General features: G+C 45.3%; 1 protein-coding gene across 4 annotated transcripts in view; it reads left to right on the top strand.

The window, feature by feature from the left end:
- The window catches only part of ADAMTS9 (ADAM metallopeptidase with thrombospondin type 1 motif 9), a 162,490-nt gene extending 146,682 nt beyond the window's left edge, over positions 1 to 15,808 (top strand). For all 4 annotated transcript variants that reach the window (XM_047850811.1, XM_047850812.1, XM_047850813.1 and 1 more), the window contains 3 exons: positions 2,774 to 2,878; positions 12,347 to 12,441; positions 14,298 to 15,808. In XM_047850811.1, coding sequence (XP_047706767.1) covers positions 2,774 to 2,878; positions 12,347 to 12,436 — 195 coding nt within the window. In that variant the 3' untranslated portion in view covers positions 12,437 to 12,441; positions 14,298 to 15,808. The remainder of the gene's footprint in view (positions 1 to 2,773; positions 2,879 to 12,346; positions 12,442 to 14,297) is intronic.
- Positions 15,809 to 17,054: the final 1,246 nt, after the last annotated feature.

Here is a 17,054-nt window from a genome sequence, read left to right as displayed (position 1 = left end):
CATGGGTGGGGGGGGGTTGCCCAAACCCACACAGCTGGTGCTCAGTAGAGGCGGGATTTGATCCCAAATGTGTCTGAGTGCAAATCCACGATGGCAGACAGGTCTGCCTGACCCCACTTGCAGAGAGGACTTTGCAGCCTTCTCCTTTGTCTGAACAAAGAACAAAACCTCTCCTAGCCTCAGGCACATCTTTCTCAAATCCCTCTGGATCCTCTAGTGCATGCATAACCCGGAATTACTTTTACCCTCTTAAATCAGCCACAGGAGGTAGTAGCTATAACATTCACACCCTCTACCCCTCGAAGATGAGGGCTGTAGGGGCAAAGATGTCTCACCTGGAGCTCAGAGGACAGTAAGTCTTCACGCCTCACGGGACCCTTAACTTAAGGTGGTCATTATCCGCTGAAAACGTAGGTCCCCTGTGCTGGAAAAGGTGGAAAGAGAACGAGGAGGAAGACCGCCCGTTCCATCGGGTCTGTCACCCGCTCCGAGAGGGCAGATCTAGCCAGACGTGTGTATGGAAGGTGCTTAGACACCGGACGCTCGGATCAGCGGGGGGAGTTCTTGGGCCAGAAGGCAGGTCAGGGGCCTGGACCTTGCAGGAACCTTGAGGTCAAAGCAGATCGCGCTACCTTCTCCTGCAGTGCAGGGGGAACAGACCATCCGCATGGGAAGCAGGATGGGAAGGGGAGAAAGAGAGGGATCCTCGGCTGCAGTGGGGTCTGGCCATAATGAACGGTGTGAACACGGCCTCAGGACAGGCAGGAGAGTGAAATAAGGAAATAGCAGGTGAGAAAGCAGAGCTGGGAGAGGTGTGTATCTGAGGAGGCCGGGCAACACTGGGCTTCGTGCCTCAGGGCAGCCACAATCACGGACACTTACTGAGGCCACTTCGCCTACCAACCACGAACGCCTGTAGGGTACTGTCATAATTTCCAAAAATACTTTTTAAATATCACTTACTCTGTGCCAGGTAATGAGTTACATGCACTCTACCTTCTACCTCACCCCCTCCTATTTGCATCGTAGGCGTTACTAACCCATTTTACAGATGGACTCAGGAAAGTTAAGCCTACACGAAAAGTAGAGGAATCTGGATTCTAGGAAAAATCCAAACGGTCACAACCAGAGTTTCTCACCGTCAGCAAAATCAGTGTTTTGGACTGGATCGCTCTCTGTTGTAGGGACTGTGCTGTGCATCGCAGGCTATTTAGCAGTACCTCTGGTCTCTACCCCCCAGATGCTAGTAACACACACACACACACACACACACACACACCTGCCAGTTATGACAACCAGAAAGATCTCTAGATAATTACCAGATTTCCCCCCAGGGGCAAAATCGTCCGCTACGGAGAGCCACTAACTTCGATGCTCGCATCACTTCCGAGAATTGGAATGTTATTTTGTCCCCATGTCATACATGTGGAATCTAAGGCTCCAAAGGGGTTGATAAGCTCTGCTTAGGAAATAGTGATGGCACTGACACAGAGAGGGAGCCTGCAGGGTACCCCTAGTCCTGCCAGGTCATAGTGGACAAGCCAAGATAGAATATTTATTAACAATCTATCAAGCACCTATGTGTTACAGACCATTATTGATATAAAGCAATGCCAAGTCCCTCCCCTAAGTCTACTGTTCCTCTTGGAGCGAGACACCCAACACAAAACAACCAATAACCAGGATTTCTGAAGTCAGGTACCAGCCGTGTGCTGCATGGCTAATTTCATTTAGCCCTCCCTACAGTAGGCTGAGGCAGATACTGTTACTATCTTCCATTTTACAGGTGGACAAACTGAGGTTCTGAGATTTCATCCCCCCTCTCCCTCCCTGAAAGAGCCCGATTTTTACATAGGCCTGGCCGGCGCGGAGTCCGCCTCGCCTTATTAAAGACTGCTTTGACAAAGTACGGGACCGTGTCAGGTTCCGAGAGGAAACATTCACCGTGAGCGTGTTGGTGCAGAACATTTTCAGATCTGAAACCGCTCCTTGTGGGGGAGGAAGCCTCAGCAAAGTATTTCAGGTGCCTTTGTGGAGTCATTTTTGCAAGCGAGGGAGAAACAGAGACAGATGGGCAACGCAGGAGAGCAGCTCTGCGGCGGCGTCTCCTTAGAAATAAACGTGGAAACACCGAGGCCCGGTTTTGAAAGGAATCCTGGAGCGAGTTGGGATCCGGGATCCCCGGCCTGGAAGAGGCGGTCCCGCTGCAGGCTGTGTAGAACGGGCCGCGCGCGCCCTCTGCTGGCCATCCCGGAGAGCGCACCTGTCCTTTGAAGTCCCGCCCTGCTGTGCTTAGGACGCGCAGTGCTCAGCGTGACGGGGAAGCGGAGGCCCGGGAAGCTTTGGCAGCGAGATCTTGTTAGAAAAATTACACTGTGGCATTTTGTTCCTGAAGGAATCTGATAATTGTGAGCAACATCAGGATTGCTGGGTTAGGGAGGCAGAATGGCGCTGGTTGAGAGCGAGGACTTTGAAGTCAGGAAAATGTGAGTTGGCCTCGCACTGACTCCTGCAGAAGCTAGTCACCTCCACCGGGCCTTAGTTTCCCCATCTGTAAAGAGAACGCCTTCAGAGAGCTCTTGTGAGCATGCATGTAAAGTGCCTGGCCCAGACTTCCCCCCACCTTCCAAAAAAAAAAAAAAACCACCCTCATTAATTAGTAGCTATCGTAATTAATTAATGTCCTTCTCCTTTCCAAGGGCCCTTCATTGTGTGGCCTTTGCTTAGGACATCACGTGGACTAAAAGTCTTTTTCATTGGCTATTTATTCCAGGGTCGTTTTAGCATCAACCTTTACGGGACCGGCCTGTCTTTAACTGACTCAGCCAGATGGATATCACAAGGGAACTACGCGGTCTCCGACATTAAGAAGTCCCCGGTAAGGTGACCTAGTGGCTTCCGTTGGGTTTTGGTTTTTTCTCTTTCCTTCCTTCCTTGCCGGGTCTGTTGTGGTGGTGCTAAAGGGACGAACGCGCTTTCCCACTTGCTGAAACTATTTTGCAAAGTGTCAGGAAGGAAATTTAGGACATAAATTGAAGGTGAAGCAAGTGTAAGTTGAGTTTATCCGAAAGAGCCTTGCTTCGCTTCCGGTGAATCCTTCCCTGAGTCCTCAACCTGTGAACCATCCGAGTAATTGGACGATGCCTAACGGGGAAGCTGAAAGCAGTTAAGAAGCCTCTGAGAGAGGGTGCAGCTCCAACACCTTGCAATTAGCCAACATTAGATTCCTTTTGTGAACGTAGGGCACAGGATGTTTGTTTGTTGCTGTTGTTTTCCAAGTTTTCCAGTTGCTGCTGTTTTCCAAGAAAAAATGGAAATACAACAGAGGCTGGAAGGTAGGGATGTTATCAGGTGATGTTCGCAGAGCGTTCGAGAAACACTCAGGGGTTTCACAGTTACCAGGTTTTCATGCTCAAAAATCCTGCCACTCAAGGTGTGGTCCACATAGAGCATCAACATCACCTGAGGCTTGTTGCAAATGCAGTTTCTGGGGGCCCGTGGCTTCTAAGTCCGGATCTGCCGCAGAACAAGGTCTCCATGAACAAGGTCTTATGATCCAGGTGGATCATAAGCAAGGCACAGCTTGAGAAACCCTGGTCTCGGCAGTGTTTCTCAGAATCCCCTGGAAAAGTTTCAAATGCATGTGCCCAGACCCCAGCCAGACTGACTGAATGGGAACCTCCCAGGCAGGGGTAGAATTTTTAACTCCCCTTGTATATACCCAGGACAGAAACTGCTGCGTGTTCCAGCCTTCCCTCAGTTCTGAGAACCTGCGACAGGAACCTGACCCCAAAGACAAAGGGGAAATTTACCAGAGTATGGCCTGTGGTCCCAGGTCCTGCTTCAGCCGTGACCCTCACACGGGGTCTTCTCAGAAATGTGGCTGGGGGAGGACAAAGAGGAAGAGAACAGGGAAAGGGGTTATCATTCCAGAGTAGGGTTGCCGGATGAAGTAGAGGATGCCCAGTTAAATTTGAATTTCAAATAAGCAAGGAACATTTTTTCTTTTTACTACATGCATGTCTTAAACACTGTGTGAGACATACTTATTCTAAAAAGATTACTTGTTGTTTATTTGAAACTTACATCTTAGTGCCCTGTATTTTTATCTGCTAAAACTTATCAAAATGAATATAAAGAAGAAATTGAAGCTGCTCCCCCCCCCCCCCCCCCCCAGGAAGGGACGAAACATCCAATTGTGACTTCCCAGGGAAATCCCTGAGTTTCTAGAGCCCCAATTTTCAGCTTCCAGGGTTAAATTTGTCTATGGGGAAAAAAAAAGAAAAAAGAAAAATCTGACTCCTGTCTTGCTCTAAGCCAGTCCCCATTGATTGCTCGTAAATCATTCACCGTTTTCCTTTGCACTGAAAGGAATAAAGATAGCTGATAGACGGCCCGCCTGCTTTAGAATATGCCACCAAATGATTATGTTCTTCCACACCACTACCCCCCAGGGGCCATATATTATGTTTCAGTCACTCCGAGGGACAACAACATTAACTGCCCAAAATGTGGTCAGACACGAAGCAGGATTCCGTAGGAAACCGTCTATGTAGACTCCGTTAGCTAAGTTTCAATCCCGTCAGCCCTTATCAGTATTGTTGTTTGCATCCAGAACCTAAAAATAATTACGGCGGAGAGCGCCACCTTCTGGAGAGAATGATCACTGCCCTGCAAAGACGGGTTGGCTCTTTCCCAAGCGTTTGGGAGAAGTTCCGCCTTTCCTGGAGGGGGTTGGTTTGACATTTGCCTGCCAGCATTTTTTTTTTTCTTTTTTTAAATCTTGGTGTTCCGGAAAAAAAAAAAAAAAAAAGAAAAGAAAAGAAAAAGCAAAAAAAGAAAAAAAAAAAACAAAAAACTCTTGGTGTTCCGTGACAGCCCGGAGAGCCGGAGCTCAAAATTAATCTCCAGGGTCTGCTGAGCACTCCTTGTGAATCCCTGGGAGCCCGGCCGGAGCCATCTGTGGCGCCTGGTTGCCGTGCCACGTGCTGCCCTGTGTGCCTCACCTGCTTGGGGGGCTCTCAGAGCAGCATCCCCCGACTACGTGCCCCGAACACAGGCCTCCCTGGCCAATGACATTTGGAAGAAAATTGTATATTTTATTTGCTTCTTGAAGAGGCACAATAAGCCTGAGCTTACTAAAGGTTGGAATGAACTATACAGGAAGGAAGCCTATGTGACTTTATCGAAGCCAGTGTTGCCCTAAATCAGTGGTTCTCAAACTGGAGCGTGCATCACCTACTGTGCTAGTTAAAAACACAGCCAGCCTCAGGAAGGGCCCCAAATGGACATTTCTAGCAGTTTCCTGGGTGGTGCTGATGGCCCTGGTCTCAGCCCACGTTTCCAGAACGGTTGGCCTGAGTTAGACCAACCCCAGAACCTTCTTTTCAAAGTTACACTTTTTGGTTGCCCCCGAATAATCTGGTGTTCCTTAGAATACACTTTGCAAAACCCTGCAATGTCCTGCTCCCCCCATTACATACTCGCTGGTTGCCCCGAGGGACTGAGGCCCTGCTTTGATTCAGCCTCCGATCATCCTCCCTTACTTTCCTACCGTCTTCTGCTGAGAGCTACGAAGAAAAAGCCATGGTGAAAACCTCAATTCTCCAAACCTGGTTGGCAATAAAATGTTTTTCCCCAGCAAAACTACAGGAAGACGCCAGTTGTCCAGGGTGAAACTGAATCAGCAGAATCACTTCTGGTGGCTGGCACCCCAGAGCACCAGGTGGGTCCCCACCCCACCTGGGAGCGAGGGACAACCCTATTTCCCAGCGGTGCTTTAGGTGCACCTGCTGTGCACAGGAACTTGAGTTTCTACCCCGCTTGTGTGTGAGGGGAAGACCCACAGAAAGGGGAGCATGGCCCGGATGTGAGATCGGAAAGGAGATGTTGGAATTCGGAGCTCCTCTGCCAGTGACATTCTGTGCCCCCCTCAGCTCACAGATGTGCTCAGGATACGAAAAGGCCCTCAGCCCCATCCAGAGGTCTCCCGGGGCTCCCCACGCCCATCCTCAGAGCTGCTATCTGAACGTCCAGGAGGAGGTTCTGGAACAGCCTTGAGAGCTGAGCAGAGTGAAGGGAGGTTCACTTCAGGCCACATGGGAGAGGTGCCCACCAGTCTTCTTGCTTCTTTGCAGGCCTGGGGAATTTGTGGGGTCAGCAAGGGGCGAGGGGCGGGGCCTGTGTTTCTGAGGCCTGGCTGCCTGGCCCTGGGGCCTAACAGACATTCCTTACGCTGAGGGAGGGTTGTAGATTGAAGAATTGCTTTGAAATCCAAAATTAATGAATTTTGCATTGTCATAGAGGAGATGGCCTCAATTCATATCTGTTTTCAATTTATTTTTTTCATTTACATCCAAGTTAGTTAGCATGTAGTGCAACTGTGATTTCAGGAGTACGTTCCTTCAGGCCCCTTACCCATTTAGCCCATCCGCCCCCCCCCCCCAACTACCCCTCCCGAACCCTCTGTGTGTTCTCCATATTTAAGAGTCTCTTCCGTTGTGTCCCCCTCCCTGTTTTTATATTGTCTTTGCTTCCCATATCTTGTAGCTCATTTACAACCAGTGGAGTTAAGGGAACACGAGATGAACATGTTGGGGCGGGGTGCAAGTGTATATGTGGTCCGGAGTGAATGCTCATTCATCTTCCATGTACTGCCTCCTACCTCGTAGTTCACTTGTGAAAATCCAACTGTCCGCAAACATAGAAATCATACTGCAGGCCAGGAGAGAAAAATGACATTTTAGACATGTGTACTTTTTCTTCCATACGTTCCTGTAGAAGTTAGAGATTTAAATATATTCTAAATATTAAACAATGGGTATATTCACATATATGTGACTGTGTAGGGTTATATTGGGAAATACATATACCTCCCATGTTTTATGGGCAGTTCACCACCAGCACACGCCAAAGAAACGTACATCAGGGGCGCCTGGATGGCTCAGTCAGTTAAGCATCTGACTCTTGATCTGGGCTCAGGTCATGATCTCACAGTTTGTGAGTTCGAGCCCCGCGTCAGGCTCTGCGCTGAGAGTGTGGACCCTGCTTGGGATTCTTTCCCTCCCTCTTTCTCTGTCCTTACCCTTACCCTGCTTATATGTTCTCTCTCTCTCTCAAAATAAATAAGTAAACTAAAAAAAAAAAAGAAAGAAAGAAAGAAAGAAATGTAAATCAATACGCTTCAAGAAAATCACAAGTAAAATCACAAAGCCTACCTCATGTTGATGGAGGAAACCAGAAAAATTTACGAAAAGTATGAAATACAAACTATTCATAATTGAGCAGAGAATCTCTCGTTTTAATTATATGTAATAGCGCAAACTAAGCTAACAAAATACTCACTGAAAAGAGATTTTTAGAGTACTTGCTTTAATGAAGAAAATAAAAATGATTTATAATTAGTGTTTCATTGTATGTGAGTAGGTACTTCTAAGATGCTGGAAAGCGTACCTTTCTCTCTGAAATAGGCACTGTTTCCATGACAATCATATTTATGCTAATCATTCTCTTGGTATGTTTTTTTCTTTGTGTTCTGTAGCAAAAATGGTAAGTTTTAGCTCAGACTTGATCTAAATCACATTAACAGAGTCCCGATTAGTGAAATAGCGTGAACATTGCAAAGCCATTATCGGCACCTTTATAATTGCCCAGACTTTTCTTCTTCTTCGTGAGAAAAGGCTATGATGGAGATCCACACATGAAAAACTGCCTTTATGATAATAATAGCTAATATTTTTTGAGCACGCACATCAGGCCAAGAACTCTGCTAAGCACTTTGAATACATTCTTGCTTTTATAGCAGATCTCTGAGGGCAGACAAATATTATCCCCATTCTACAGATGTTCTAGGAAACTGAGGCTTAGAGAGTTGCTTAAACATGCAATACGAGCCCCAGGCAGTCTGACTGTGGTTCTCTCTACTGCTGGGTCCGGAGAGCGTGTGAAGAAAGCATGAGCTTGTGTGAGACAGAAGACATTCACAGCACATCAGCAATTCTGAAGACCCACAGGCCAGCGATTTAGCCTCCAGAGAAGGTTCCTAGTTGGAAGGCTGGCTGGTCTGGCATCACATCCAGTTGATGGTATCAGATTGGCTCCAGAATTAATACGGGCCCCTAAAAGCAGGACCAGTCAGGGGCGCCTGGGTGGCTCAGTCAGTTAAGCCTCCGACTTCTGCTCAGGTCGTGATCTCACAGTTCGTGGGTTCAAGCCCCACGTCTGGCTCTGTGCTGACAGCTCAGAGCCTGGAGCCTGCTTCCGATTCTGTGTCTCCCTCTCTCTTGGCTCCTCCCCCCCTCAAAAATGAATAAACATTAAAAAATAAATTTAAAAAATGTTAAAAAAAAAAAAGTTTAAAAGGCAGAACCAATTTGAGTTTTAGAAATAGATAACTCTTCCAACTCAACATCACTCATAATCAAAGGCAAACAAATTTTTAAAAGGGAGAAGAACTATTTTGTTCTCTTTGTTAAATTGACAAAGCTTTTCTTCCCTTTGTTTTTAAACAAGATTATCCGTTATTTGCAAGAGACTTTCACAGTTTGGCAATATGAACCAAACCTTCATGACCTTGACCCAGTTCTGGGAATGTAGCCCAAAGATATCCTGAAATGCAGGCACAAATATGGTTCATCACAGTGTTTCTCTCGACAGTGAAAAGTGTGAACCATCCAAGATGCCAAACATTGTGCAGGAATGAAAGGGTGGGGGGTGGCTAACACAACATGGGAAATTTACACAGTGAGATATGATGTCACAATTAGACAAGGAGTTCTTCACAGCATGGTAAAGTGTTAGGGGAATTAATTCAGCAAGCGATCTGAATTGCGGGTCAAAAAGAAGAGTGTGTATCAGCTTCAGCCTCTCATTCATTCATTCATTCATTCATTCAAGAAATCTGTATTTAGTCCCAGCCTGAGCCACACACTGTTGGGTTCTAGAGACCTTGAAATTTAAAAAGACATTGGCCTTGAGCACCTGGGTGGCTCAGTCGGTTAAGCGTTCGACTCTTGATTTCGGCTCAGGTAATGATCTCATGATTCTTGGGGTTTGAGCCCCACATTGGGCTCTGCACTGACAGTGCAGAGACTGCTTGGGATTCTTTTTCCCTCTCTCTCTGCCCCTCCCATGAGGATGCTCACTGGCTGTCTCTTTCTCTCTCACTCTCTCTCTTTCTCTTAAAATAAATAAACTTTAAAAGCAAAAGAAGACATTGACCTTGCCATCGTGGGGCTTACATTCTAGCAGGAAGACAGATGTAAAGAAAGTATTACCCAGTTTTATAGGATGCTATGTGGTAGGTGACTGGGTAAGGAAGATTTTTAAGAGAAAGTGGCTGCTAGGCTGGGTTCTAAAGAATTTAACAGTCAAAAACTGGGGTGGTCCAGTGTACACAGATGGGCAAGGGACACGGAAGAGAGTTCCAGGCATAGGCCATGGTGTTGCATGTGCAAAGTTATATAAGGGGCACGTCAGAAGAACAACCCAACGAAAGGCAGAGGTCAGGGGTGGGGTGGAGGGAAATGAGAGCATCTGGAGAGTCAGGAAGGGATCGACCGCAGGCCAGCAAACTTTTTCTGTGAAAAACTGAATCATGAATACTTACTTATAAATATTTTAGACTTTGCCAGCCAGGGGGCAAAAATCAGTGCTATCGTATATGTATTTATCTGACAAGAGTGAAAACAAATTTGCACAACATTTTTATTGATTCAGTTTTAAAAATAATAATTGAGTACATTTTTCTGTAAACATACTTAGCAGTGAGAACCATGGAATATTCAGAAATGATCATATTTTGCTTAAATTAGCTGCATATTTTGCTTAATTCTCTGTTATCAAAGTTGATGATAAGTATTTGTTAATGCGGGTCAGCGATGAGATTTTCTGCATTTCATCTTTATAAACTTTCTTTTACACAAATAGGTATTGTCAAACACTGATATAGTCCACAACCATGTCCTTTCAGTTGAGCATATTCACACCTTGGCAAGCATTTCTAGAATCCTATTCGATTTTTCTCTTGGTATTCGCCCTTTCGTACGTCATTACATCACAGATTAAGCCCTTGCCATTGAAGGCGAGATAGAAGCTTCTCAAATGCCTTGTTAAATGGATTTTGAGATATGAAATTTGCTCGGCACTTAGCCCAAAGTCCAGAACATGGTGCGGGTGCTGCCACTCAAGCTCAGAAAGTACATTCACCAAAAATGTATGTGGCCTGAGATACGGCTTCTTGTCTTCATTCTCAGCAGAATGGAGAGCACGTAAATGGCTTCACTCTACTTACGATTGGAACAATGTTAATTGACGTTGAAATGACTTTACCCCAGGGTAAGCTGTGCCTGTAAATGTACTTTTGCCTTGAAATTCAGGTTCCATTCCCTAAGAAATATTGTCAGATCCATAGCAAAAGCTAATGCGCACAGCCAGGGGGGTGTCCAATTACAGCGACTGAGAGCGGTTCTCGTTCAGAAAAAAAATGTTAATCCCAGCTCTGAGCTCGAAAGTTCACGGTCCAACCTGTCGACTGCTAAGTTATCAAACTGCTAGATGGCAACATGGGTCAGGGTGTTCCGTTTCTAGTTCTGACAAGGAAAGTCTATAAAACTCATGATGGATAAGGTCGTGGTAGCAAAAGCTGTTCATCCTGGCTCTGTAACACCTGATGGGTTCTTCTATTTTCCACCAGGCACCTACTGATGGATAATATGTTAAGTGATTATAGGCTTCAGGCACCTTACGTTTTTATGAGCTTTGTAAATTTGACCAACTAAAGCTTTCTCTGCGTTCACATACTTTTTTTTACCACTGTCAGTTGCCAACACATCTTGGTAGATTCCACTTCAGCTGTTCTGTGCTAGTGTTTTCTCAGCCTCTTTGAAATTGTCTTGCCTGAATTCATTTCCCACAGACTATTCCCGGAAGCCAAGTCTGCAGTCACTTCACGCTCAGCATCATCTCAAATAAACAACTGAATGATATCCATAATACCTACCTATCAGCTCATCAGGAGCCAAAAACAAAAAACAACACCCCCCCCCAAATTATTTGCCTCGTGTTTTAATTGATTGTTGATGTTACTGTCAGTGTCATCGATTTTTCAAGCAACTGTTTTCCTCCCGAAAACGATTGTAGTCTTGAACAATTTATTTTCTCTGGACCCGTTTGTTCAGCTGTTAACAATGAAACAAGGATGTCTTTAACTCACCATGGGGCAAACTGTTTTCCCGGCTTAGCTAATAATACATCAGCCACTTGGAAACTTACTTGGTGTCATTATTTTTACTCAGTTTCATTTTTTTCGAATTTCTTAATGTCTATTTATTTTTTGAGAGACAGAGAGAGACAGACCATGAGCAGGGGAGGGCAGAGAGAGGGAGACACAGAGCCCAAAGCAGGCTCCAGGCTCTGAGCTGTCAGCACTGAGCCCAATGCGGGGCTCAAACCCACGAACCGTGAGATCGTGACCTGAGCTGAAGTCAGTTGCTTAACCCAGGTGCCCCTACTCGGTTTCACTTTTTTATCGTTGGGAAGAAACAATGCTACGGTGAGATCTTCGGTTTTGAATTTTCTAAATTTATGACCATGGCTTTCCTTGTGAGTTGGAAACGTGTGCTAAGGCTGAGGTTGGTGACGATGGTGTATATTGTATACTCCTGGCACAGCTGTGGTGTCATTGCACGAGAAACACAATGCTTTGCCATCTAAGTTTGATAACAGAAGAGCTCACATACAACAGAGCCTTAAAAGAGCAACATACACAGTCCCTTTACGTTTCTTGTTCTGACACGATGGTATGCGCCGGTAATGAAACAAAATACAACGTTAGGATATGGCAACACGCACAGCACTGCAAACGCTGTTAAGTCACCCCTGTGTCCCTGTGGTTTGCAGTGTGCTGAGTCGCGGTGCAAAGCAATGAGAACTGTCACCACCGTCCATCCTGCTCTTACAGCCCAGAAGCAGGCACAGACATTAAGTGAATGAATGAACATGGCTGTGTTCCAATAAAACTTTATTATGGATACGGAGCCTTGAATTTCGTATAATTTTCAAATGTCAGGAGATTCGGTTCTTGGTTTGCTTCTTCTCGCCATTGAAAAAATGTCAGCGCTATTCTTGATCGATGATTGATGAGCCACACAGAAACAGGTGGCAAGCTGGATTGGACCCACAGACCATAGTTTGTCAGCCTCCGCTTTAGACCGTGTGGGGACGTTGGGGTCTGCTTCTATTCAGAAGGCCTACCTCCCGTGCATGCAAGAAAGATGTCCAAAAAGCCAGCGCAAGCCTTGGAAACACTAGTCGGGCAGGGAGTCTGAGAGCATGCGTTTTCTTGCAGGACGGTACCCGAGTCATGGGAAAATGCGGTGGCTACTGTGGGAAATGTACTCCGTCCTCTGGCACTGGCCTGGAGGTTCGAATTTTATAGTTAAGGTAAGTAGGTCCCCGTTTCTCTCTCTCTCTCTCTCTCTCTCTCTTATTTTGTAAACTCACGATTAGCAAATGTAGCCAAGTCATTTGCCCCCGGAAAGGTGACTGTTAAGCATCTTGAAATTGACTGGCTGTTCTAACTTTTTCTTTCCTGTTCATCTGCCCTGTTCATCTGTTCTCCGCCCTTGGATAGGAGGTCCCTAGGCTTTCTGCGTCAGATTCCTCTGCAGTTTTTCTTTAAAAACTTAGCCGGGCTCCATCTCTAGAGGTCCTGAGGTCTCTGGCGCATCTAAGAATCTGTATTTTTGATACAGGGAATTCTGATTCAAGTGACTTACGGATTAACTTTTGAGATACTGCCCGAGAGTACTGCATTAATAATATTCGTGACATTCATTGAGCTGTGACTGTGCCAGGCACCAGGCTGAACACTTTGCTGGCATTATTTCATTGAACCTCATAGTAAAGCCACGAGAGGGGCCACTTACCCTCATTACACAGATAGAAGCTCAGGCCCACATAATTAAGTAGCTTGCTTACGATCACAATAGATTCCTTCGGCGGAACCCATCAGTGTCCTACCCCAAAGCCAGTGCTCTCAATTAATGCTCTGTTCCACACGCTTGTGACTCAGCGTGTCATCCAAGGACTGGCATGATCAGCATCACCTGGGAACTTGCTGGAATGCAAAATCTCAGGCCTTCCCCTGGACTTACAAAGCCAGAATCTGTATTTTGACAAATCCACAAGAGAGTCATGCGCGTGAAGGTTTGAGAATTCCTGGTCTCACTACATTATGCTGGCAAGTGCTCCCTCTGCTGGGCAGAGGAATGAATCGGTCACTCATTTTCTGGTCCCCGCGCCTTCAGCTACAAGGTATGAGTTCAGCCAACTCATGTGACCCTTCTGCAACTTATTTCAAGCTTTCAGCAGTCCACTCTCCTGGAGGGCTCTTCAAGATCCTGACACAGGAGTACCTACTTGACATTTGTGTATCAGTGTTTCAGTTTAATTGAAATCCGTAGTCAAAACTATGATCTTCAGTTAGGATTGTTTTTATTGCAAGAGGCAACAGGAAAAAAAGGAACTTATCATCTTAAAGAACTGAGAAATCCAAGCAGTGGGCTAGCTGCAGGCATAGCTGGATCCAGAGGCTCAAACGGAGTCATCAGGACTCATTTGTTCTCCCATCAGCCAACAAGGCTTGCTTCATTCTCAGGCAGACCATTTCCCCAACACCATGAGCTGCCCCCCCAAAAACGCTCACATCCAGCATTCATTCTGCACAAGAACTCAGGCTCTTGTTTGCCACATGGGCACTTCTGAACCAGTCGCCACGTCCAGGAGACAATGTCCTGAACTCATGTACCTACCTGGAGTTGGGTGATTGACAGCTTCCTTTAGAAGAGGAAAGAGGCGTTTGTTATCAGGAAAGATGAGATGGGATGGAGACAGGCAAAGTCAGCAGGTGCCACTAGAGATTCCCATTTTAAATGTATTTTACATATTTGATATCTAGTAAAATAGTATTGTGTGTGTTTATGTGTAGTAAAATTTGAGTGAGTGTATATTATAATATTTACATGTATGTCTCGGAAAAAGACTAGAAGGAACGGTGCCAGTATTTGAAAAGCATTATCTCACGTGGGGGATTTCAGGCTAGGAGTTTATTTTATTCTATATACTCCCCTGAAACGTCCATGTTCCTATAGCAGACATACATCACTTTTAAAATCCAGAGAAGTTAACAAGTGTCATTTTTTAAATTCTGTACGTAAAAATCTTTGGCTTATCTACTCTTGACTTACCGCAGTTGATACAGGAGATTTACTTTTCTTATTTGGTTTGTTTATTTCCAGGTGCTCTGAAAAGGAAGCCATTATGGGATGGATGAAGGATAGTAATGCAATACCTCCACCTTAAATTTGTGTGCGTGTGGGCGTGTGAGGACTTGTATGAGTGTGTGTGTGTGTGTGTGTGTGTGTGTACATATGCACATATATACATATATATATACACACACACATATATATCTGTATATATGTGTGTGTGTGTATATATATGTGGAATATCCTAATGATGTAAAGTTTAATATTTATGTTTGAAATTATTTATTGTGATGTAATATTTTTGTACGTAAAATGATTCTATTATGACTGCTTTTTGCATTATGTTGTCCCCTGCAGTCAAATCACTGCATTTTACGTACTCTACATTATATGTAGTACTATGACAAAAGTGATCCTTCATTATCACGGTACACTATTGTTTACTTCCTATCTGTAAATATTTTATTGTGACCTTTATGAAATTGTAATTTGTCTTTTTAAAACAACCTAGCTGCCATCAAGGTGCTACAGAGTCGTGTGAGTGTATTTTGGCATTTCTAGGAAAGTATCCGCCAACAAGTAATTTAGCGATGTCACAGATTGTACCAGCCATTAGTTATGTTAACTATTCAGTTTCATGTGATCTCTGGGAAAAAAAAAAATTGCTGCCTTGGTGCTATATAATGTATATATTTAAGTGATCACCAGACTCAGAAATGTAAACACGTTTAATAAAAGGGAGGCATAGAAGGACAGAATGCGACGGACAGAATCACTTGGAAAAGCAAGACCACTTGTTCTTATTTTTGGACACGCTTGTTTTGGAAGAGGATTGGACTCTGTTCTTTTTGTTACTGTTATTAATACTTTGCTTCAGTTCATGGTGCCTAGATCTCTCTGAAGTCAAATGGAGGAGACCCCAAAGCCACTGCATTACAGAGTGATACTCGACATTTTGCCGAGACGTTCTAAAATGGTGTCCCCGTTTATCAGCTGCAAGACAGAGGATGCTCAGGATGGGGTGACCTTCAGCACCCCCAGCACACCCGGAGAAGTTCAAAACCAGTCCCTCATCATCAGGACTGCCTTCTGCCTAAACGCATTGACTGGTGACCTGACTTTTCTTCAGGCCATGAGCCTGAGACCCTGCCAGTTCATGGCTGCTGCAGTAATTAGCATTTGTGAGAAGACGTAAACCGTGGAGTGGAAGACACCTGAGTCTTTCCAATCTTCCATTAACCCACTCTTTGTTACTTATGTCCAAAATGGAAGTCCTGAAGTCAGTGTCTCTCAGCCCTTCCAACCTGATTGAAGGGGAGTCATTGCCAATGACCCGTGGCAGACCTTCAGTGTTTGAAATCCTGCCCGCGTCCAAAACCCCCAAAACCCAAAGAGATTAGAAAGAACCTGGGAGTATCCTCCAACCCCAAACTCCAGAGTGCTCCATAAGAAGTTATACTCAGTGTATGAATAAGTGTTATTCTCCTTTATTAATACATTGTGAAAATATACTATGAATAAATAACATGACCACATCCAAACATTTGTGTTCGTTTCTGGACTCTTGATTCAACTAGGAATGAAAATATATCTGTTTTTTTTTTTTTAAGGTTGCCGGATTGAGAAGAAATGCACATTTTCTTAATCCCATCCATTACAGTTGCCTTTCCAGAGGTCGATAAGGGACAGGGTCTGTCCCTCAGGTCTGCGTTTTCACCCTTCAAATCACTCGTCTCTTCTGAAAGAGTCTGTGTGATGGGGAACAGATGAACAAACAAAACAGGAGATTTCAGTGGGTTTAGGGGCTTGATTGTTGGTTTTATATAGCAGTAGTTTCTACTCTATGGACTTAATGGTGTCCAGGGATATGAGAGCTTTCCAAAGAAGTCTAATAAACAGCAAATAGTAGCTCGCCAGCCCCTCTACGTAATTGGTTGAGCTCATCCTCACAACCACCAAGTAGATGTTCACGTACAGCAAGTAAGTAGCCGTCCCCAAAAGAACCCTGTTTGGCTCTGATGGGGTTACACGTCCACTTCTGGACCAGTCATATTGTTGAGGGAGCTGACATCCTGTACCACCTAGGGCCGGGTGATTGACAGCTTCAGCTGGAAAGGATGGTTCCTGTAGGGAAAGGTTTGTTTTCAGAAAAAGGTAGGTAGAATTAAGACAGACAAAAGCCAAAGGAATCCACTCCAGAGTCCCTGTGTGTGTGTGTGTGTGTGTGTGTGTGTATTTGCGTGCACGGGCAAACTCAAATCCCATAGCTCATACCAGCCACAGTCCCACCCCTTATCATCCCTAAGCATCATCTAAGACTTGGGTTCTAGGCCTTTCTCTGACATGTATTAACTGTCTGATCCTGAGCCTTAGTTTCTTCATTTGTACAATGAGGCTATTGTTAGTCCTACCACTTACTTGTGAGATGGTTTTCTGAAGACCCTGTCAGCCCTGCATCAGTGGTGGCAAACTAGCTGCCCTCAGACTCTGCATCAGCAAGCTTAAACTGATTTACAACAGTGAGACACGAGCTGTTTCAGTTAGGAACTGCGTTCCGCTGCTAATTTCAGAGCCCTGACAGCAATGGCTTACAACATTACAGAGTGTATTTCAGGGGCGCCGGGGTGGCTCTGTCGGTTAAGCGTCCGACTTCAGCTCAGGTCATAATCTCGCAGTGCATGAGTTCGAGCCCCATGTCAGGCTCTGTGCTGACAGCTCAGAGCCTGGAGCCTGTTTCAGATTCTGTGTCTCCCTCTCTCTCTGACCCTCCCCCGTTCATGCTCTGTC

Source organism: Prionailurus viverrinus, chromosome A2 (genome assembly GCF_022837055.1).
Source record: "Prionailurus viverrinus isolate Anna chromosome A2, UM_Priviv_1.0, whole genome shotgun sequence".
In the NCBI taxonomy this organism is placed as follows: domain Eukaryota; kingdom Metazoa; phylum Chordata; class Mammalia; order Carnivora; family Felidae; genus Prionailurus; species Prionailurus viverrinus.
This window is presented reverse-complemented; position numbering and strand designations above follow the sequence as displayed.